At 40.1% G+C, this 25,521-nt stretch overlaps 1 protein-coding gene across 1 annotated transcript in view; it reads right to left on the reverse strand.

Annotated features, from left to right (window-relative positions):
* Positions 1 to 6,561: 6,561 nt before the first annotated feature.
* Positions 6,562 to 25,521, reverse strand: part of LOC120999162 (collagen alpha-1(IX) chain-like) — a 152,678-nt gene continuing 133,718 nt past the window's right edge. Inside the window, 4 exon segments of the mRNA XM_040430036.1 lie at positions 6,562 to 7,551; positions 7,554 to 7,580; positions 14,954 to 15,031; positions 23,856 to 24,044. Of these exon segments, the coding sequence (XP_040285970.1) occupies positions 7,376 to 7,551; positions 7,554 to 7,580; positions 14,954 to 15,031; positions 23,856 to 24,044 (470 nt within the window). The 3' untranslated portion in view covers positions 6,562 to 7,375.

The raw sequence follows: 25,521 nt of genomic DNA on the forward strand, positions 1-25,521 counted from the left end.
ATATACCAGAAAATCGTTTTGAATGGTTTTCCCCTTTCATTTAGATTGCATAAAACAGTTTTTCCTATGTATTCCATTGCATTCTGGTTTTGATCATTTACTATGTTATATCTGAAATGATTCAAATCAAGTGATAGAAGACACTATTTTATTTTGGGAGGGGCACACAAACTTCATTTTAGCCTGTGACACCTGATGGCATCATGTTGGAATGAATAGCCAGCTGAGATCTTTCGAGAGATAATTAAGGAGCTCTCAGGCTGGCAGGGAGGTTGAACAGTTTTGTCATCAGGAAACCGAAGTGTATTTGTACAGCATGCAAATCTAATGTCTGGTTATGTCACTGTCTTTCAAGTCTCTATTCCCCAAGGTAGAATGGTTTGCAAAATGTGATAGGAAATGTTTTGCTGAAACATTAATTTTTTACAATACTGCTCATGAGAATTCATTTGCACTAGCAATGGGGCACTGTCGGTGGCGAGACATTGCCCTGAAGAGTGATTTCAACATCTCTTTTAGGCTTATTCATGTGTTCCTTTCATTACTTTGATATTGGCCCCCAGAGAAACAAGCTTTTAATATTTACTGCTTTACAAACACTTACTGTCGAATGAATAGAACTTAAGAATGTATGTGCTGCTGACTGTACCTTTCACTGGATAAAAACAGTCCTCTTGACAGTACCTGAGGTACTAAGAGCTACATGTCAAAAAGATCTCTTCTGATTTGCTTTCATCTCATCTGGTGATCGAAACATTTATTCCTCCCACACACTGCAGTACTTCTGACAGGTTCCTCATTAGTTTGTGGATGCCATTGTTGGATCGCGTCATTGAGAGCTGATTCTGTCCATGCAGCGCTAGCTTTAGATTAACAGAGTGTGAAAATGGTGTAAATTATAACCATACCTATAGCACAGGATAGATTGATTAGCCGAGAATTATCAAATAAATCACAGATTCATAGATGGCATGGTTGTGCTATTATTCTTCCAACAAAACGTGTGGTTTTCAATGCTGAGTGAACGCTGAATGCTGATGCTCCACAATTACATGCAAAGGAAAGATTGTCATCATACATTTATCCCGGAGATGAAATTCGAGAGTTTACAAAATTGTTAGCTACAGTGTGTCATATCAAACAAGTTGCTAAATTGCTGCCCATTGCTCCTCTGAGACCCTTAATTCTTTGAAGGGAAGGGTAGTCAGAAAATTCTGTAGCAGACCTACATGTACTAAATTGTTGAAAACTGCAGGAATCCCTCATTTCGGCAATTGTTGCATTCCCCATTAAATATTGGAGATCTAAGAGGGGGTAAGGGTGTCAGACCCCCGACGATCAGCTGTTGAAGAGGCTGGTGTCCTGTGTGCAGCCTCTTCCTAGGCCATGTGACATCCTGGGGCCATGTGTTCACTATTGTCTCTCCTGTACTTGTCTATATGACATTCAATAGGAGTAAAATGCTCTATTAGCTGTTGTCACTAGATGTTGCTTTTGTTAAGGAAGACTATGGGGGCATCATATAATAAACTGCTAAGAGGTAGGAAATGAGTGTGTGGCTGAAGCAACATGTCAGGCAGGGGCTTTCCTGTTACGGAGTAGAGTAAAAAAAGGTAGGTTTAAGGGTATGGACCAGTTGCAAAGAAGGGGTCCTGACAACGGGGAGCCTTGGAAGAGTCTATGTTACAGCTGCAGAGAGTCAGGAGGAAGGTTTTCACACCAGCAGTGCTCTCTGAGGACGTGTGATTGCCGCTATCAGACTGGCTACAAAGTGGAAACATAGGGAGGGCGAGTTAAACCGCTCCACTGAGGCGCAATATGGCTCCTTATCCTATTGGGCATGTTGGGTTTCTTTGTAAAATAAGAACATTTACTATTGAAAGAGCTGGATTTCCTTATAGGTGCCTCTTACAGCCTGTTCTAACAGGATTCCATCATTGGGACATACCTTAGGGCATGTTTTTTTTGGATATAAGCAACGATTTAGAAGGACAGTGTTGTATACTTTAGGACTGCAACATATTATATTGTATCTCTATCAGCATATTTGGTATTATATATCACAGTAACTATAAAGTTACATGATATTTTAGACCGTGACAAATAGCGGCAGGGCCTGCAGCACTATTTATTGTGACTAAACCTCCATTGTTTTATTTTATATTATTTTGTTGCTATTAGTTTATCTAATTCCTTTGGAATAAATACCACCATTATTAAAAGGGTTAGACGCTTTCTGGTTATCATTGAACATTGTGTTTGTGAGGATGATTGATATGACACTTACTAATATATTCTTTGTGGATAATCTGCACCATTTCCTATATTTCATCAGGCATGCTCCCTTATTTTCCAAGCCTTTTGTGCTGTCCACACAGAGATCCTGTCCATAAAATGGCCACTGATGGAGGGTCACGTGACCAGCAAATCTCCTCCATGTGATGGTCTTCTCAATTCAAATACACTGCACCTACAGTAAACTTCCAACAGAACAAGTGCAGATGGCAAGTGCAGTGTGTTTTAATGGAAGAGACATCACATGGAGGGTGATTTGCCTGGCACATGACTCTCCATCAGCAGCCATTTTTTTTGGACAGGACCTCGGTATGGAGAGCACAAAAGACTTGGCAAACAAGAGGGCATACCTTATAAAATATAGTAAATGGACCAGAATTTCATTCATATATTAGTAAGAGCCATATTATCATGTTACCTACACATTGGTCAACAGTAACCTGTAAGTGGCCTACCCCTTAAAATATTTATTTATAATACATAGATGTTGCACTTACTGGTCATTGAGCCTTGTAAGTGATACCTTAATTTTTCTATAGGTATTTTTGTATTTCTGTGGGCAGACAGACTGAAATACACACTCGGTATTAATTGTAACACATTAATTCCCATAATCATGTGGGGTGAGCAGTCCATTTTATAGTTAAGCGGTCAATGACTACTGTATATCATGCATGAGACCACCACTATCAGGGAGAAGGTGTTATTTTGAGCTCAGGCATTGGCAGCTCATCAGAGACATGTTCACATAATCAGGCTCTTCGAAGAGAGGCCACTAGAGTTTATGAGTAGGGACAATAGCACATCAACCATATCATCCCATGATATTTATACTAGACAAATTATCATACTGAGTTACAGGGATGATGAAAGAAGATCAACTTACACATCTTGTTCACCTGACCCCATGGACATTTGGGAGGATGATTGAACAGTGTTGGAACTGCCCAATTTTCTATGGGTGTACTATCTTATGCAGACTCCAGTGTACTGTTAGAGGGGGTATTCAAAACAGCAGTTGGTCTCAGAACACCAAAGCAGGAAAAAATGTCCTCCGCAAGTATAGAAAACATTAAATTTATGAAAATGAATAAGGTATTGAACCAGGAGTATTTTCTCACCTCTAGCTGATGCCATTGAACAGATCTGTCTGTCCATCATATTACATACTATATTGTTGCTGCTGCCACGGCTGCTACCCCCCCCTCCCCCGCCACTGCTACTACCCCTATATTGACACACATCTCTTGCCTTGCCTGTCAGGTTCTATACTGTGCTGCTACTGCAGCCCCCCCGCTAGTACTATCCCTATACATCCACACATATCCTCTCCATTCTAAGGTTGGAAGCAAGTGTAGCACTAAACTGAAGTACAGATGTACTGGAGGTGTGGAAATATACCTATATAATTGATATCTCTATCTCCCAACACTCTACAGTATATATTTTAATTAGGTTACGTACAATTACCCTCAAAATATTTCCTAAAATAAGACTAGATAATTGATGCAGTAAAAATATTAACTCAGAATGAAAAAAAATGGCAAGAATTTAAATTTGTTTGGGAAAACTAATTATGATTTAGCCAGTTTAGCCTCTATCGACCATTCTTAAGACTCAGTTTGAATCACTTCCTGCAAAAAAATATTTCCTTTTTTCAGGTAGACAATACGACCTCTGAAAATGGCCTCTAGGATAATTGAGAAGACTTGGAAAAACTGTCAAGGCATCCGTCAGTCATTATTAGCTAAAGTGAATTGAGCAAGAAATTAAGGTAAACACCTGGACGGCTCTCAATTGATGCAAAGTGAGTATAAACATGTTAGTGGGACTAATTATGTTGGTGGAGATATTCCAGATGCTTCAAGAGACAACATCAATTATTTATGAATCCTATCATGTTTTCACCAAATGGAGCAGCTTTGGAATGTTTTAAGCCTTCTCATGGTTTGTCTTTCTGGGTATTTATCATAAATGTAGATGCATATTACCATAACTTTTTTATTTTGACTTGTAGCTTTAATAACAATTAAAGAATTATTAACATAATGCAAATTGTAGCATTGTACTTATTTCGAGCTATAAAAAATACAATTCTCCAAAAGGTCTTTATCAAAAATTTGAACCATTGACTCTGCAGACTGCTCTGTCCTCTTCTCACTAAAGTCTGTGAGAGGAGCTGTCTGACAGCGTCAGGCAGCTATACCCTCAATAGCTGTCAGCCAACCGACCAATTAGCCGACAGCTGCATCTCCCATCTCCATCAAAACATCACCACGCGCAAGAGTTAGCTTGTTTTCTTCAATAAAGATGGCCTTTCCGTGAGCAAATGGATGAGGTATGTATTTTTGTTGTCTTTAACCCTTGATTAACCCCTGAAAGGCCTCACTATAAGAGTCAGATGCCACGATCAGCTTTGTACGGGGTTCAGTGACGGGGAGTGGTGCAATAAAATTTTTGATAACTTCTCTCATCTCTAATAGGAGAACAACAAAGTTTATATCCACTGTAGCATACTCTTAATTTATGATTAGGAGCACAGAGCTAACATAAATTTCCGTCATCAATTATGGCAGAAAGTTGTGGCACAAAGGATATTTGCGCCACAATATTCAAATTTTCCATGCTCACACAGGTCTAAAAAAAGTGGGTGTGGAGCGGGCGGGGAAGGAGATAGTAGGTCAGTCTCATTTATCTTGTTTTAGGTATAGAAAAGGGTCTAAGTTTAGAGCCAGCAAAGAAGGATAGCTTAGATTTAGAATTGGCGCTGGATGGGCCCGGAGATATGTCGAGGCAGTGTGTTTCTACATAACTTCATGCTATTCTACCGCCAGGGGCAAGGTGTATTATTACTTACCGTCAGTCTAAAAAACGGCCGGTCTTAATAAATTTACCCCCATAGTGATGTAAAAAGTGGTAAACCTGAAGTTTAAAACTGTCACATCATATTTCTTTGATAGTTTGGTTGATAAATCTCCCTAATGTATTTAAGAAGTGGTGTACATTTTTCTCTAGTCTAAAATGTGGATATATCCTTTAATATGTGAATAAAGCTTCTTTTTGAGGATGTTGGAGTGTTTGTAACATTTTAAACTGCATTACTCATTTCAACAAACCTATTATTGTAAAGAGCCATAAAGGCTGCTCTGTTTTCATGATTTCTATATTGGTACGGGACCAAACCTCTTTCTTTTAAAGAGGTTTTCTCACAAGAGCATCTTATGACATGTCAATACGACACTTGACAGAATACCATTTGGCAAGGCTATAGTGGCTGGGACCCACATTAATCTTGAGAACATGTAAGTTTCTGATAGAGTGCTGGCTATTCTTGCCCAGTGATTCTCCATTTAAATGACTGGGAAACTGTTAGTGCTCTTCTTTTGCCAGGAAAACATATGCATATACTGTCTAATCCATGGCATATCTAGTGAGGCTGCAGGGGAGGTAGTCCGCTGGCATGATGGGGCCCACCAGGGTTGGAGTGGCCTAGTGAGCACTACCATCAAATGTATTGGCATCCACAGGACACTGATACCATTGAAGTCAGTGGTAGAGCAGGGAGCCACAGGCATCCTACTATACTATTCTCCTTTCACTTTAGGCCTGTGGCTTATAGGATGTCAGATCTAAATGAATGGTTGTCCATGTAAAATACATGTATCAAGATTGGCCAGCTCCACTAGAGCAAAAGTCACATTTTTAGCTCTGTCTCAAAAGCTTATTGAGATGTCCCTCTATGATATCTATGTGACAGCTATATGCCCCAATCAGTTGAGAAGAGACAATCACTTTAAGGCGTCTTGTATTATACGTCATATAGCTATATTCAAAATCGGACAATGTTTGACAAGAATATAGAAGCAAAATGTTCCATTCACTTATTCTTGACATGCACTATTGATCTTTGTAGCCACCCCTCATGTCACTCACAGCTACTAAGAATATGAGGGGAAGACTAAAATAAAGCAATCTACCATATGTTTCTAATAGGTCTCCTAACATTAATTAAAGTTAATGCCATTACTTTGATATATACCCCCTGTAGTTTCTATATAGCTTTTGATAAATTAACCATACATATAAACTTTGAATTATCCCATTTGCAGAATAAATGTTTGAAACGGAAAGCCAGATGTCTCCTCGGGGGTCCAGTTCAATTTCCTCATTTAACTTAATTAAAGCATACATTGAAAAAATGCACAGGGTTACGAAACAGTATTTATTCTTCCTTTTCATTTTCTCAAACAACCAGAGATGCCACATGAAAATAAATATAATCTCAGTTATAAAACTATTTTATTTCTGGATATAAAATCTGCATTGCTTTCATTCACATTGAGGAGCTGATGGTCACATAGAGACGAAGTCAGATTATAAACGCTCATACTCACAATGCTTAAAAAGAACATAAGATCAAGAAGAAACATCAGTTTTCTTTAATTACAATGTATTTTGAAGGCACACTGGTTGTCAGAGTTACCCCATAGCACATTTACAGAGATTTACAGCACATGTCATGTACTCAGTGTACCACATTTTGTACAGGAACCATTTCCCCTCCATGGATATACAGTGAACGGATATAAAAATCACACAATGGAATTGACATAGATGAAGGTAGTTGTTCATTGCCTGGTACCATTTGGTCTGGGCTCATACACGTCAGCTGCATTCATATTTGAGCTGATGATGCATTTTAGAAATGTATACCTTATGTCACTGTTATATACCGTTTATGTAGTCAGTTGGGCTATAGACAGTAACTATGATGGTTATTAAAACTTGAGGTAAATACAAGGCATTTCTTCATCCATGGAATCACCTGCACACCCTGGAAGTGGCAAATTAAATGTAATCAAATTATATATTTCTGTTTTTTCAGAGCTGTTTATGGAGGTCTTCACTGAGTATTTGAGCACCATCTTTTTTCCCAATTTTGGTAGTAATTTCTCTTAAAATTATAAATGTCACAGTTTGTTAATGCCTGCCATCCAGAATTAAAAAGAGCCTTGATTATCCTCTCTCTTGTTGAATCCATTTTTTGACGTTGGTTGCACTTGCAGACAGTAACATGGCATTAGCTGCTCAAGGCCCCTTTCATGTTGGGATCTTTAGCAGACTGGGGAGCAGCAAAGGCCTGAAGGCTGCAAGAGGAAGGATCACAGTATCCAGCATGGCCAGCAGGACCTGGTGGTCCTGGAATTCCAGGTTGCCCAGCAGGGCCAGGTGGCCCTCTCTCTCCATCACGACCTCTCGTCCATAACTTGGCTTTCCTGGTTCACCTTTGAGAAAGAAATAGATTTATGTGAAACCAAGCTTTCTTTTAGTCTGTCAGTACAGAAATCTTTGAAAAAGGGCTGAAAAAAATATTGTGCAAATTACATTCTGTGTTGAGTGACATTATAATGTAATATCAAGCCGTGATCTCTCAATGACACAAAACTTGCTACATTTCACTAAGCATATTATATCTAAAATACAAAATTTAATCTAATCTGGCTAATCTTAACATTATATATATATACGGTATTACCCAGGATGTGCAAGTAAAAGCTCCAATTATATGACAGCAACCCATTTCTCATAAAATTTTTATATTTTACATTCAATAAATTTGAACACAAGTATTAGGCATTCACACTGTCTCAAAAGGTCAAATTATCACAGAATGCTAAATGTCTTCAGCAAAAAAAAAATTAAACTGTCTAAATGGGGCATGGTTTTAAATATCAGCATTAGAGATGACATATAAATTTGAGTTTGAATCTAGATCTCCATCAGACATATAACTTCCCATCTGAATGCTTTGCACAAAGTGATTATAACTATTTTAGTACATCACATCTCCACTTACACTCATGACATCAAACTCTCTCTGTACAGGATGGAGATACAAAATTGTGGGTGTTTTGACATTTTATATATTTCCAAACAGAGTATAAATTATTTCTGCATTAACCAACAACAAATAATACACCTATTAATTGATCAGTTTCCCTATAAAGGGGTTGGCCACTTTCCACCCGCTGCGGAACAATGTGCATCTAAGATGATTATATGGCACTTACAAAAAAAGATTTGTTGATGTTTCTGCTCCATTTTCTATATTCATAAGGTATGCCCCCTTGTTGGGCAAATCTTTTGTGCTTGCCACACAGAGAACCTGTACTTAAAATGGTGGTATTCATGTAAGCATGCAAAAATAACTCCTGACACAACATTCAGTCTACTCCATTCAAATACACAGCAACTGCCATCTGAGTTTAGTCTAGGTGCAATGTCTGTGAAGTGTGGCAGGGGCGTAGTTAGAACTGACTGGGCCCCACAGCAAATTTGTACGCCCCCCCACTTTCTCTTACTTAAAATAAAACCATGTACAGGAGGCTGGCAGAGGAAGGAGTGGGCAGAGGTTGGGATAACTTCAGCATGCAGCTGCCAGGAAGCCACCCCAGTCTTTGCCCACTCCTTTCTCTGCCAGCCACCTTCTATCTGTATTGATGGAAGAGCTCATTGCTTCTGGCACCCTCAGCCGATCAGCTGTAATAAGAGTGGTGAGCAGTGTAATTATAAGTATGATGTCCCCATTCACGTCAATATGATGGCTCTGTATGCTTAAGTAAATACTAACGATAGAAGCGCTCATTGTGGTGAATACTACAGGTAGAAGCGCTCATTGCTAGAGCGCAGCGATGCTGGCTATCCTTTCAATTACTAGTGTTGGGCACGAATATTCGAATCGCGAATTATAATCGTGAATATCAGCACTTCGAGAATTTGCGAAGATTTAGAATATGGTGCTATATATTCGTATTCGCGAATATTCTAGATTTTTGTTTTCATCGGTAACCTCCCTTCTTGCTTGTGGGCCAATGAGAAGTCTGCAATGTCTTTGAGCTTAGCAACATCCCTAGCAACCAATAGGAAAGTTGCCTACCCCTTACTATATAAGAACCTCCACCAGCAGCCATTTTCTGTAGTTTTATGGAGTTCTGAGAGAGAGAGCAGTGTCATTGCTGAGCTCTGTGCTTTGCTGTATAATTACATTAGATAGTTAGTTAGCTCATATATATATAATACAGATAGTTAGTGGGAGATAGTCAGTGTAGGTTATATCCTGATATAGTGTAGCTGATAGGTTCCAGTGCAGGGTGTTAGGTAGTGTGATAGGTTCTACTGTCCATACATACGTACATACATACAAAGTTCACAACAATACTTAGTGCACCAATCAGTAATATGTAGTCAGACCCGCTAAAATGTGAAGTTGAATGTATTGCACAAAAATATGCGCATCATTAATTGCCGATTTGCGCAATTGTGAATATATTGGAGCACTCTATCTGCATATAAAGTTATTCTAATGTTCTGCCGTGCCAACCATTTACTCCAGTCTCAGGAAACTTCTAGCAGCTGGAAAAATGTAGCAAAAGTAACCCACGCCTGTATTGCGTGCGCAAAACGCGCATATTACATTGCAGATTTTCGCAATCAAGAAAATAATTGCGAATTCGAGAATGTATGACGAATATTCACCCAAATATTGGCGAAATATCGCAAATTCGAATATTGCCCCTGCCACTCATCACTATTAATTACTGCCTGCTATACTACAGACAGAGGCTGACAGAGAAAGGAGTGTGCATATGATGGGGTGGCTACCTGGAAGCTGCATGCTGAAGAAGGATAGATCACCAATGGTAAAAAGTAGTGACCTAATTCTTTATATAAATACACGCTACTAACCATATCGAGATATCTCCTGTATACAGAGTAAGCAGATGTTGACATAGATACACAAACACTCACACACTAACACATACAAACACAAATAAACACATAAATACATGCACACATATATACATATACACAAATGCACACACATATATACACACATGCACATATATATACACACATACAGATATATATATACACACACATATATATATATATATATATAATACAGACATAACCAATATATAAACAAACGCATATATACACACGCTTATTTACTTATAGGCTGCGGTTCTCAATTCTCCTCCTTCTCCTCTGGTGTCTTTTGGAGGCTAAAGGACCTGCGATCATGTGACATGATGACATCATCAAAGGTCCTTTAGCCTACCAGTACTGCATTCCAAATATCCTTCATACTCTGGAATGTACACCTTTTCTGGTACAATTCATGCCAGGCCTCCAGGACCTCCTCTGGCTGGAATGCAGTGGCTTGAGATGGTCAGAGATAAGGAAACAGCTGTGAAGGAGAATCCATGCCAGAGGAAGGTGGGGAGGTAGCCATCTCATATGGGAATATCCCATTAATATGATTAATATGACAGTATTTCAATGTAAAAAAATATGTTTGGTATGTTTGGTATATATCTACCAAACGTTTTTGAGCCTTACTTCCCCCTAATTACAAAAGGTGATTGACAGCTTTCACTGCATACAAACTCATCCTGTGCAGGCAACATTTCAGGCTTGCTTAAAGGGGTTCTCCGGGAATTAAGAAAATGAAAATACGTAAATATTACTTTATTATAAATATATTCCCAAATACCTGGATGGGGATGAGGCAGCTCTTTATCTTAGTGTTGTAAAGTAACTTGCCCTGCTGTGTGATTAGGACAGATTTTGTGTGTACTAATAGGACAGCAGCCATTTTGTTTTTCCTAATGATTGCTCCCCAGACAAAACGAGCCATTATAACTAATGTAAGGTATTTGGGAATATATTTATAATGAAGTAATATTTAAGTATTTTCATTTTTTTAATTCCTGGAGAACCCCTTTAAGGAGTTCTGGCAGCATTAAAATAACTTTCTACATGAAGATCTAAATCCCATCCCATACAGATCCCATAAAGATAAGGCAGAATGTTTTCAAAAACTGGCCCTATGGCCAAAACTTGCCATGCTACTAAAGAGATCTTCCAAGTTATATAAAAACTAATACATTAATGCATACTCATCCATTTTCTCCTCTGCTACTTGCTGCGATATGCTCTGGTCCTCACCAGTGCACTTTGTGTCAGCAATTGACTGCAGCGGTGACCTGTTCACGGAACATTACCGCTGCAGACAAGAAGATGACATCAGCAGCAGGAGGATCGAAGTGCAGCACTTGAAGAATCAGGGAAGAAAACAGGTGAGTAACCATTAATTTTTTATTTGGAGCCATTTACAGGGGTTGCCCGAATTTTAATATAACTCAGACAACCCCTTTAAGGTACCTCAACCATTAATCAAAATTTGTATAGGTCAAACATCAATGGAAATAATAACAGTAATAAATTATATTTTATCTGGACCTCTATGAAAACATTGATGATGATAACAATGCCTCCATAAATCTAGGAACATCATAAATTTCAATTTTCTATGCATCTAACTGAATTCATCTTAGTATAGGAGGCTTCCAGAAATGCAGAACTAAAATAACTAATATAGTATCAATATTATATTTTTTCCTTTTGGAGAAATGAAACAGGAAAGATGTGCCTTCATGGAAAATATTTATAGTCACTGGATTCGGTCAAGGAGGGGAGAACTGTGCCCTGCACTTCTGCCAGCTGTCCTTAATGTTGTGCTTGCTGATGACTTAAATACTTGTCCACAAGGGAGCAGTATTGATTTGTTGAATCATCCAGGCGTAACCTCATCAGGCCTTCGGCCTGAAACATCTTTTTTTTCTGTCAAAGATACACATTCTATTTTATAAGATGATTCTGCCTATTTAGGGAATGTCTTCAAACTACAGAGAGCAGTGAAAAGTGAAGAGCGAATATGATATTAAATTGAGGTAAATATTTATAGTGTTTTAGTATGATATTTAAAACGGTTGTGCACTGCTACAATATTAATCACCTATTCTCATCATAGGTCATTAATATCAGAAAGGTGGACGACTCCAAGCACCCCTGCTGATCAGCTATTTGTACTGGCACTGGCTTCCTCTTCAAAATTACACTGCACATTGTCTGCACAAGCACCACTACAACTTCAAACAGCTGATTATTGCAGAGTGGCGGGAGTCTGACCCCTGTCAATCTCAAATTGATGACTTATCCTGAGCATAGGTCAATACTGTAGCACACCATTTTATGTATTAGCACAGCATGTTAACATAGACTTTGAGTCAAAAGGTGAATGTAAAAAGTATTAACTGAGCCAACTAAAGGTAGACATTTGGTATCTCATGCAAGATATGCATCAAAGGGCATGAAAAGGGCAACATAAAGGCTATAGACTTTAGATTCTGTGTAACTTGTAAAATATTCATTTATATCTCTGCTCTTTCTTTGCTTAGTTATATCGAAACGTTTTCCCACTATATAATACATTTATATGCTCAGCTCCTCTTGCTCTATAACATGAAGCTGGTAGATGGGGCAGCATTGTCATTGTGACAGGTTCCTTTTAGAGAAATGTTTGTAAATAAAATGAGTGGTTTCATGCATGGGAAAACATAGAATTGGGGAAAATTAAAAAATAAGGACAATTATGCAAAGTCCTAGTTAGGGTATGTACAGTACAGACCAAAAGTTTGGACACACCTTCTCATTCAAAGAGTTTTCTTTATATTCATGACTATGGAAATTGTAGATTCACACTGAAGGCATCAAAACCATGAATTAACACATGTGGAATTATATACATAACAAACAAGTGTGAAACAACTGAAAATATGTCATATTCTAGGTTCTTCAAAGTAGCCACCTTTTGCTTTGATTACTGCTTTGCACACTCTTGGCATTCTCTTGATGAGCTTCAAGAGGTAGTCCCCTGAAATGGTTTCACTTCACAGGTGTGCCCTGTCAGGTTTAATAAGTGGGATTTCTTGCCTTATAAATGGGGTTGGGACCATCAGTTGCGTTGAGGAGAAGTCAGGTGGATACACAGCTGATAGTCCTACTGAATAGACTGTTAGAATTGGTATTATGGCAAGAAAAAAGCAGCCAAGTAAAGAAAAACGAGTGGCCATCATTACTTTAAGAAATGAAGGTCAGTCAGTCAGTCAAAAAATTGGGAAAACTTTGAAAGTAAGGGCTATTTGACCATGAAGGAGAGTGATGGGGTGCTGTGCCAGATGATCTGGCCTCCACAGTCACCGTACCTGAACCAAATCGAGATGGTTTGGGGTGAGCTGGACCGCAGAGTGAAGGCAAAAGGGCCAACAAGTGCTAAGCATCTCTGGGTACTCCTTCAAGACTGTTGTAGACCATTTCAGGGGATTACCTCTTGAAGCTCATCAAGAGAATGCCAAGAGTGTGCAAAGCAGTAATCAAAGCAAAAGGTGGCTACTTTGAAGAACCTAGAATATGACATATTTTCAGTTGTTTCACACTTGTTTGTTATGTATATAATTCCACATGTGTTAATTCATAGTTTTGATGCCTTCATAGTCATGAAAATAAAGAAAACTCTTTGAATGAGAAGGTGTGTCCAAACTTTTGGTCTGTACTGTATGTACATGAGTTGGGAGATCTTTATTCACTCCACTAAGGGAGAATGAGAGAAGTAGCTAACCTATGCACCACAACGTGGCAGATATTGAGGTTTGCTCAAAGGAGACCATACTGAAGATAAGCACATCCACCTGTAAAGCACATCCAATTTTCTGTTACATTGTACACACAGTAAATATCATCAGTAAGGTCCAATATGTTATTTGTTAGTTCAACCCACAAGAAATAGACCTCGTTGGAAGTGACTCCAAAGTGAGCTCCAAATGGATCTGTCTTCTGGTAGATCTGTGATGCCCTTTTTACTATATCAGAGCCGTGGTCCACTAGAGAATCATCAGGTTCTCTAGTGAACCAGTCAGAAGAATTCCTACTAAAGTGGAATAGCTCTTACTTTCATATCAGCTAAACACACATGCAAAATATCTGATTTTATGTGTAGGACTCTGGGACTCCAGGATGTATGAGTGTGTGAGTAAATAGTTGTCTGGTCCTGTACTTGTAAATATGCAATGATGTAACACAGGACTGCTTATTTGTTTAAGTAACATAATGTCATTGACATATTCTGATGTACTTCCCGATCAGGGATTCTTGTATGAGTACTGGATTATGGACTTGTTGTCCTGCTGTCTTTGTTTCTAAGTTTTCAAATTTAAAAGCTTTCTATAAATAAACACTATTAAAATTAATAAGACTAGACTGGATATATTTAAGGAGAATTTAAGGATATCATAACCAAGACTGAGACCATATACGTTTCATGTAACACTCTATGCATATATTCCTAAAATACTATAGACATACAGAGCAGTAAATGAATGCTCAATGAACATCAAAACCTCATAAGTAATGTATCTTTAGTGAAGAGGAAAATACATTAATTGGGTGGATTTCTAACCACTCTAACCCACTTTCTAACATAGGGCTCAACCACCTCTGTGCACAGGATGGGCAGTTCCTATGGCTGTATTCAGTTCTGATGTAATTTGCATGTGTTCATCCATTTTTAGATCTGATAGCTTTGCCAAGAAGTTCTGTTGCTGATCTCCTGGGTATTGACACCGTGTCTTTCTCTTATGTTCTCTCCATACGTTATGCAATCTGTGCGGCTTGTCTTTAAACATTTCCATCTATTATTCACAATTTATCATTATGTATCTACTGTGCACAGTTGCAGCAACCTGTTATTTCATACCTGTAAGTCCTTGTATTCCTGGCAATCCTTTTGGACCTCTGCCTGGTAGTCCTCTCTCTCCTCTTTCACCAGAATCACCTAAATGTGAATAGTAACATTTTAATAGATTGTAGGTGAACAGTAGAGTGCAATATCCTTTATACATTGCCCACAAAACAGGGAGAACCGGTTACAGCACTTTTGGTCATACTATTAAAAGCATACTGGATTTTGTGCACACAATAGCTTGCACTGCATGCTCTTCCCTGGAGATCTGGAATTATGAATCATATGCCATTTATGCAATTATGCAAAGCAGCCATGAAAGCAGTGCTTGAATATAAATATGAAAAATTAGATTCTCCTTTCACACAATAAATATAGCAGAGGTTAAAATACAAATTAAGAATGATGGTTGAAAAGGAAATATATTCTGATCCTCTCCATCCTTCAGCTTTGTAAATAGCCTGACAACAAATTTTCACTCGGTGTGTTTCTTGCAGCCTGATAAATGAAAATGGATTCTGATGATGTATCGACACTTTAAAATGGTGTGTGGAAGTGTCAGATAGAAATGGGATCAAACCTTTTAAGCTTCTGTTTTAATGCTTGATGCTGTCCATAAACTGACATGGAAATGCCTATATTATGGTGGCGCTAAACTGATATACAGTGTGTACATCTTTATGCTAATACACTATAGCCTATATATTATGATGATGAGCTGAAAGATATTTCTAGCATGCCATCCACAAGCTTATATAATGTGCTTTAAGCTCATATTTATTTGATGTATGTCCTTCGTATACATATACTGCAGTGCTGTACAGAGTTTGGCACCATTCACATTAGACTATCTTTGGGAGTCTATATATTTGCATGTGTTTGATAATATGCAAATACTCCAGAGTCCATTTAAAAAATCTGAAAAAAATCATAATAAAATCATTATTGATTACCTGACATTTTTCATAAGACTATAAATGAATATATACTTTAAGATGGCACGGTGTTTAAACAGGTTGCCTCTCTTCAGCAAATGGCATTTAACATGTAGATAAAGTTAATACAAGGCACTTACTAATGTAATTTGATGCTCCATATTGCCTCCTATGCTGGCTGGATTCATTTTTTCATCACATTATACAATGCTTATTTCCAGGGGTTACGACTCACGCATTAGAAAAAGTGTCAGCCTCTCTGGTGGCAGGACTGTGGGAGTGTGCATAGGCACACATCAGCAGAAGCTCCCGTCCCAGCCACCTCATATCTGTTCTGCAGCGATGACCATAAACCCTGTATACGAGCAGTGTATAATGTGATGGAAAAATGAATCGAGCCAACAAAGGAAACAATATGGACAATCACAATACATTAGTAAGTGCCTTGTATTAGCTTTATCTACATGCTAAATGTCATTTGCTGAAGTGACACCACCCCTTTAAAATAAAAAATGAAGTTGCAAGTTGAGCACTGCTATATGTGTCTTCTAAAGGGGTTGCTATTTTTTTTATAAGAGCAATGTCATAACAATCTTGCTAGTCTTATAGCAGGAGTCAATGTAACTAAGCAAAACAAAGATTGAAAGGGTTTTGGAATTCTGCCAAGGCTGCATCCATTTATGGGACTTTACTGCTCAAAAATAATATAATAAAAGCGTTATGTTTGCTTGTTTTTTTTCAGTACTTTGAATGGAGTGCATGCTCGACCATTGACCCATTTAAACTCCTCCAATCAGTGACCGTGTGGCTTTGGTTGGATAAGGCTTGGCTTGGCTTTGATATGTAAAAACATACCGTATTTTTCGCTTTATAAGGCTACTTTCACACCTGCGTTCAGGTGTCCGCTCGTGAGCTCCGTTTGAAGGGGCTCACGAGCGGACACCTGAACGCAGCCGTCCGGCCCTAATGCATTCTCAGTGGAGGCGGATCCACTGAGAATGCATCAGTCTGCCAGCGTTCAGCCTCCGCTCCGCTCAGTGAGCGGACACCTGAACGCTGCTTGCAGCGTTCGGGTGTCCGCCTGGCCATGCGGAGGCGAGCGGATCCGTCCAGACTTATAATGGAAGTCAATGGGGGACGGATCCGCTTGAAGATGACACCATATGGCTCCGAACGCTAGTGTGAAAGTAGCCTTAGACGCACTTTTTTTCCCCCAAAAGAGGGTTGACTTTTTTTTTACAGGGCTGACACTGATATATCGCCGGCCGCTATGCTGCACAGCGTGGCCGGCGATACATCAGTTACAGTGAGGGGAGGGAGGAGGGGCTGGAGGCAACTCACAGCGGGGCCCGGTGCAGACACTGTATTACACCGGCCCCCGTGCACAGAAGCCTCTTTGTATGTAAAATCTTTCATTATTCCTGAATCCATCGCTCTCCTATTGATAAACTAGCCTAATCGCCTGCATCAGTACTCACTATGAATGTAGCGTGCGGTCCCTCCGGCGCATGACTTCATCCTGCTCCTGCTTCATTAATGAAGTGGGAGGAGCTTGACTGACTGAGTGACGTCAGTCACACGCCGGCTGGACCGCACGCTACATTCATAGTGAGTACTGATGTAGGCGATTAGGCTAGTTTATCAATAGGAGAGCGATGGATTCAGGAATAATGAAATATTTTACATACAAAGAGACTTCTGTGCGCGGGGCCCGGTGTAATACAGTGTCTGCACCGGGCCCCGCTGTGAGTTGCCTCCAGCCCCTCCTCCCTCCCCGCACTGTAACTGATGTATCGCCGGCCACGCTGTTCATATGCAGGAACCTAGAGCCCTATCTGACCCTAAAGAGCCCTGGAAATAGTGTCAGGACAAAAGATGACCTGTTCCTTCCCAGCTGAGGGAACAGGAGACTCTCTCAGGCCTAATACCAAATGATAGGGGAATACAATAAACAAGAAATAGGGAAAAGACACTTAACTCCGAAGTACGCGGACGAGCAGGAACTCAGAGGAGAACCAAACACCAGCACTTCCACAACCAGAAAGGATCTATCAATTGCATAGCATGATGGGTGAGATCAGACTAAATAGAGGAGTTGGAATGACCACTTAAGCTACACGTGAGACAAGAGGTGTCGTCATAGCCAGCAACAACACAGAAACAAGTGAAACCAAAGAGGCTGTCAGATCACATCACGTGCAGCCAGTCTCTTAGATCTTCTGACCCCTGTGACGAGAGAGACCGTGACTCATGTGTGGCTGTACCCTAAGGGCTCATGCACAGGAATGTATTTTCTTTCTGTGTCCATTCAGTTTTTTTTTTTGTGCACCGTATGCGGAACCATTCATTTCAATAGGTCCGCAAAAAAAAAATGGAAGTTACTCCATGTGCATTCCATTTCCGTATGTCTGTTCTGCAAAGAAATAGAACATGTCTATTTATTATTGTCCGCATTACAGACAAAGCTGGACTGTTCTATTAGGGGCCAGCTGTTCTGTTCCGCAAAATACGGAATGCACACGGATGTCATCCATTATTTTTGCGTATCCGTGTTTTGCGGACCGCAAAATACATACGGTCATATGCATGAGCCCTAAGAGTGTTAAATACCGTATTTTTCGCTTTATAAGACGCACCTGATTATAAGACGCACCTAGGTTTTTGAGGAGGAAAATAAGAAAATAAATATTTTGAACCAAAAGGTGTGCTTTTGGTGGATTTTGAACTAATGGTCTGGGGATGACACTGTTATGGGGCTCTGTGGATGACGCACTGTTATGGGGGATCTGTGGATGACACACTGTTATGGGGGGGAATCTGTTGATGCACTGTTATGGGGGGATCTATGGATGATGCACTGTTATGGGGGATGTGTGCTGTGACACATAGGGCCATGAGGGGGGCCAGGATAAGATGCTATATGTGTGGATGACACACATATAGCATCTTATGCTGGTCCCCCTCATGGCCCTATGTTTCACAGCATTACAGTACTTTATTGTACTTTATTCTTTGTATGTAAAATCTTTCTTTAATCTTGAATCAATCGCTCTCCTTTTGATAAACTAGCTGACACTGATATATCGCCGGCCGCTATGCTTCACAGCGTGGCCGGCGATACATCAGTTACAGTGCGAGGAGGGGCTGGAGGCAACTCACAGCGGGGCCCGGTGCAGACACTGTATTACACCGGGCCCCGCGCACAGAAGTCTCTTTGTATGTAAAATATTTCATTATTCCTGAATCCATCGCTCTCCTATTGATAAACTAGCCTAATCGCCTACATCAGTACTCACTATGAATGTAGCGTGCGGTCCAGCCGGCGTGTGACTGACGTCACTCAGTCAGTCAAGCTCCTCCCACTTCATTAATGAAGCAGGAGCAGGATGAAGTCATGCGCCGGAGGGACCGCACGCTACATTCATAGTGAGTACTGATGCAGGCTATTAGGCTAGTTTATCAATAGGAGAGCGATGGATTCAGGAATAATGAAAGATTTTACATACAAAGAGGCTTCTGTGCACGGGGGCCGGTGTAATACAGTGTCTGCACCGGGCCCCGCTGTGAGTTGCCTCCAGCCCCTCCTCCCTCCCCTCACTGTAACTGATGTATCGCCGGCCACGCTGTGCAGCATAGCGGCCGGCGATATATCAGTGTCAGCCCTGTAAAAAAAAAGTCAACCCTCTTTTGGGGGGAAAAAAATTGCGTCTAAGGCTACTTTCACACTAGCGTTCGGAGCCATATGGTGTCATCTTCAAGCGGATCCGTCCCCATTGACTTCCATTATAAGTCTGGACGGATCCGCTCGCCTCCGCACGGCCAGGTGGACACCCGAACTCTGCAAGCAGCGTTCAGGTGTCCGCTCACTGAGCGGAGCGGAGGCTGAGCGCTGGCAGGCTGATGCATTCTCAGTGGATCCGCAGATAGGGCTCTAGGTTCCTGCATATGAACAGCGTGGCCGGCGATACATCAGTTACAGTGCGGGGAGGGAGGAGGGGCTGGAGGCTCTAGGTTCCTGCATATGAACATTCCTACCATCGAGGTCTGTTCATACTGATAGTAGTCAAGGCTGGGTCTAGGGATTCACTAGGTCAGGGCTGGCCAACCTGCGGCTCTCCAGCTGTTGCAAAACTACAACTCCCAGCATGCCTAGACTGCTTACAGCTATCAGCCTACGGCAGGGCATGGTGGGAATTGTAGTTTTACAACAGCTGGAGAGCCGCAGGTTGGCCAGCCCTGCACTAGGTGGTGACCTTTCCCCTTTCCCTAGTTTCCAGGCCTAGTACCTTTTCCCTTCCCACACCGCACTGTGACAACATGGCATAAATTCTGCAGATTCTCCGCAGTGGAGTTTTGTTTGGAAATATTGCAGCATATACAGCAGCAAAAAAGTAGATGTGATTTCAGAAACCTCATCTGCATGCAATAAAGAAAATGTGCATTGTAGCTTGACTTGTTTTGTGGTACCAACATGTCAGTTCATGCTGCGGATTTTATCTGTGGCTTTCAGCCTTAAAATGCAAAGGTTCATGGCAGCAGAAGACCCCCTATTATCCTGGAAGCAGTGTTGCTACAAAAACCAGACCATTTCAGATCAGATTAAGATTTTCTAAAGTGGAAAAACTGCAGTGGACACGCTACGTGTGGCCATATCCTAAGCGTTATATCACTGATGGAAATAGTAGGAGGAAGGAACACCCTCCCACCCCAATCAGAATTATGCAGTTCTTATTTGGTCAACAAATTACTATTTTCCTATGTGCCATGTTCCTTCAGATGCCACATTATGGAGCTATTTTCTCTTTTGCATCCAGGGAAAAATACTGTGCAACATGTAAGCACTAAGCACCAAATGGTGGCAAATGTAGCACCTATGGCTCTGAAGTATGTGTCTCAATACGGGCTCTATGCAGACTCTTAAATGGGTTGTCTTGGATTTTATTTTTTTAATCCCTTCGCTAGCCACAAGGAGCTCTAAAGATAAATATACTATACTTACTCTTCCCCCACTGCTTGTTTCTAGTTTCCTGGCTGCCAGGCTGTCTTAACTGCACTTCCAGACCCATCTATCAACATCCGCACATTGGGGGTCATGTGCACCACAGCAGCCAATGACAGCGTTGAACATCACTGCTGGGTCTCGTGCCAGTTGAGGACACATCACTGCTGAGGCCAGTCATTGACTGCAGCAGTGCACGTGACCTCGTCCATGTGGTTGTTGACAGATATTGAGCGGAAGTGCAGTGCAGACAACCCGGGAGTCAGAGAGCTGGAACTGCGTGGTGGGCATCAGGTAAGTGTGTTTCTCGTAACAGCTCCTGCTGGTGGTGTATTAAAGTGGTTGTCCCACGAAAAATATTGTACAGTTTTCAAACCAACACTGGAACTGAATACTTTTGTAATTGCATGTAATGAAAAATTTTGCATAGCCACTGAGTTATTTCATAAAATCGAACTGTTTAGCACCACCTGCTCATAGTTTTTTTTCTTATTTCTTTGACCTGCTCACTGAAAAGGCCGCACATGCTCAGTTTCATCCTACTGTCTCCTGATCTGTGATAGGGAGAGCATGGAAACGCCCCCTTAGCTTCAGCAGAAAAGACACTCCCCTGAGCTGTCAGCTTGATATAAATCCAGCAGAGCAATGAATGGGGAGATCTCTGGATTCATGTGAGGTACTGGGCTGGTTCTGGCTTTGTTAGAAAGAGATTGTCATGTACTGTATGATGTCTGATTTTCATTTTTTTACATTCGCCATGGGATAACCCTTTTAATAAAAAAAAATCCCTGACAACCCCTTTAAGATTCCTTCATCCAAAAACAGCGTTATCTGAATTAAAAACATAAGAATTGTATAAGAATATATTTACTGTGGAGAACTTTTGCTTACACTAACGCTCACTATAGTATTACAATTATGGATAAACATACGCATTAATATGGCAATACTATTACATGTAATGCTGCTGGCACATAGATTGCCAAGTCCACTTGCAAGGGAATTAGTATCTTTAAAAAATCATTCCGCCAAGTGCTTGTGATGCCCTTGGCAGATTGTCAATGTTACTAGGCAACAGGTGCATTGTAATAATCATCCTGGATATTTAACACAGAAGTAGCTTTTTCAAGCACATTTTCAAGCAGCAGCAAGAAACTCCCCCAGGATGATACAGCTAATAAATAACCTGGCTGAAATTAACAATATGTTAAATAGCGTTGTCCTAAACACGTGTTTATTTTGTTGAATAACCCCTGAAAACGTCTATTATGTAATGACATACTGAACTACCACAATCAGTCATAGCATAGTAATTTCCACTGACAGAAGCAGTACAATTCATGAGATTGTGCTAATATCAGCTAGACTCCTCCACTAGAAATAATTAAAAGCATCCGAGCGCACAAAACAGACTATTATAATGCTGTTAGATTTCTTTTTTCATGCATTTTTTTGTAACTTTAAGCTCAGGCTGAGAGATTTAAAAAAACACCTTTGGGATATCCATTTATTTTCACTATTACGTATGTTTATTATGCCTTCTTTCACTCAGATCAGGCATGAGCCAAGGAGTGTGTGTGTGTGTGTGTGTGTGTGTGTGTATATATATATATATATATATATATATATATATATATACAGTATATATGTGTGTGTGTGTGTGTGTGTGTGTCGGTTGTTGTCTCTCAGCCAAAGCAGGTTGTAATAAAATAATGTGGTTTTGTTTTTATGCAGCAAGCATTAAAATATATACAGTACACTAATGTAACTGCAGCTGCTGAGGCAATGCTTCTCACTGTCTCTTATCTCCCCTGCATTTCAGTCTGCCTCTCATCTCCCTCTAAAAAAGAAACTTAATTTTGCCCATATCAACCAATCACAGCAGAGCTTTCATTTTACTACAGAACTTCACACAATACTGTAGGCAGGCTTGGACAGGCCCACAGATGAACAGGTGAATCCCTCCCTTGAGCAAGGTGGGCCCTTAGCCCCCCCCCCCCCCATCCCCTGCACAAGTGACACAGTAGACTGACTGCAATATATACAGATAGGCAGTTTATTATTGTAGATGCATCAGGTGGCTGAGGTGACTTCTAGGCAAAGAGGCAGGCCAACCAGTATCCTCTTTCTCCATAACTTGCCTTCTCAAAATCGTTGCAGGGACACCCATAATCAATAATCTTGAGTTTTTTGCTGTTACCTTATGCTGTGTGAACAGGTGGAATGTGCATGCAGCTGTACAGTGGACCCCCAGAATGAATTTTACTGATGGGCTCTAGGCAGCCCAGTCCAAAACTGACTGTAGACCTATGTTCCCCAACCTGTCGTTTTCCAGCTGTTGCAAAACCACAACTCCCATCATGTCTGCAGCAGGGTATGATTGGAGTTGTAGTTTTGGAATAGCTGGAGAGCCACAGATTGGTAAACATAGGTCTACAGTATTGTAAGACGCGCTGCATTAAAATGAAAGCTGTGCTGTGATTAGTTGATATGGGCAACAACTAATTTGCCTTTTAGATAGTACATGCAGAGAGATGAGACTGAAATGTAGAGAAGATGTACGATCCAACAGACTTTATACAAAGGGGCACTCCCAAAACAGATTAAAAGATGTTTCTTCCAGGGCTGGGCACCTAGGTAGTAACAGGTTTTGCAAAGCTTGCAAAAAGTTAAGTTAAAAAAAACATAAATAAATGTTTTTTAAAAACAGTGGATGTTTTCTTTAACTCACTAAAGGGGACAAGGAAAAAGAGTATTTCTCGGTAACAAATAGAATTGGTAAATATTTATATAGACTGATGTTCACCTCGGCAATTCTGGATATATATATATCATGTACATATATATCTGTGTGTGTTAAACTATTCATGTTAAGAGGTAAAATTGGTTCAGCATGTGATTTCATGGAAAAATTACCACTTTACTTTCATAATCTCAAGGTCTATCATATTGAGTGTGTTTGATTAGTAATATAATCTCATACCTTTTGGACCTTTAAGACCAATTTCTCCAGGAGGACCTTTCAACCCAGGAAGTCCTCTTGCTCCAACATGTCCAGGAACACCATTATCTCCTGGTGATCCAGGTGGTCCTGGTGGACCCGGTCGTCCTGGTAAACCAGCTGCTCCAGATTCTGGCCTTCGTAGACTAGCCGCCAAGTTTGCTAACTGTTCTGTAAAACAGAGACATAAAGAGAGTATTGTTATACAATATGGAGACAAAAATGATGAAGTGATGAAAGCACATCAGATCTAATGTTAGAAATCACTAAAGACTAAAAATAATTTTGACTCATTTATTTCTCTAACAAAAAAAATCTGGTCTTCTCTTGGAAAAGAACTGTTGTTTTTTGTTTTGCTTTTTTGTTAGACCACAGACATAGCTTTAGAAGGTACAGAAGTGTGTACCAGTCCAAACAGGTCTAAGTACTAGTGTTGAGGGGCAGGGGCTATATTTTAATTTGCAATATTTCACAAATATTTGGGTGAATATTCTTCATATATTTGCGAATTCGCGAATTCGAGATTATTTTCTTGATTGCGAAAAATCGGCAATGTAATATTTGCGTAATGCGTGCGAAATACAGGCGTGGGTCACTTTTGCTACATTTTCCAAGCTGCTAGAAGTTTCCTGAGACTAGATAAAATGGTTGGCACGGCAGAACATTAAAAATGGCTTTATATGCAGTTAGAGTGCTCCAATATATTTGCGATTGCGCTAATCGGCACTAATGATGCGAATATTTTGGCGCAATACGTGAAATTTCCCATTTTAGCAGGTCTGCATGTATATATGGACAGCAGAACCTTTCACACTACCTAACACCCTGCACTGCAACAGCTACACTAGATCACGATCTAACTTACACTGACTATCTCCCACTAACAATCTGTATTATATATATATATATATATATATATATATATATATATATATATATATGAGCTATCTAACTATCTAATGTAATTAAACAGTAAAGCACAGAGCACAGCAATGACACTGCTCTCTCTCTCAGAACTTTAAAAAAACAGTAGAAAATGGCTGCTGGGGAGGTTCTTATATAGTAAGGGGTAGGCAACTTTCCTATTGGTTGCTAGGGATGTTGCTAAGCTCATACAAAGACATTGCAGCCTTCTCATTGGCCCACAAGCAAGAAGGGAGGTTACTGATGAAAAAAAATCTAGAATATTTGAAATTCCGAATATATTACTATATTCTAAATATTCACGAATTCTCAAAGTGAATATTCGTGCCCAACACTACTAAGTATCCGAGGAAGCATAAAGTACCCTCTGCCACAATAGTAGCTTTTAGCATTTTGTATGACACAGGGCTTATTACAGATTTTTTTTTAGATCCAGAAGCTTTTAATATATTTAGTTAAAGGGAACCTGTCATCAACTTTATGCTGCCCATACTAACGGCAGAATAAAGTAGAGACAAATCAATTGATTTTAGTGGGCTGTCATTTCTAAGTTAAAAGTAAGTGGTTGCCGAGAACCAACATCACAAACACTGCAGACTGGGCCTGGAAAAGAGTCAAATCTACATGAGAAGAGTCCTGGTTATTCATGGATTCCTGCTCTCCTGCCCACCTGCTGGTGACTGACAGTCTTCTACCTAGTTTTCTCCCTTTCTCACTAGGAGAG

The sequence above is a fragment of the Bufo bufo genome, chromosome 4, assembly GCF_905171765.1.
Source record: "Bufo bufo chromosome 4, aBufBuf1.1, whole genome shotgun sequence".
In the NCBI taxonomy this organism is placed as follows: Eukaryota; Metazoa; Chordata; class Amphibia; order Anura; family Bufonidae; genus Bufo; species Bufo bufo.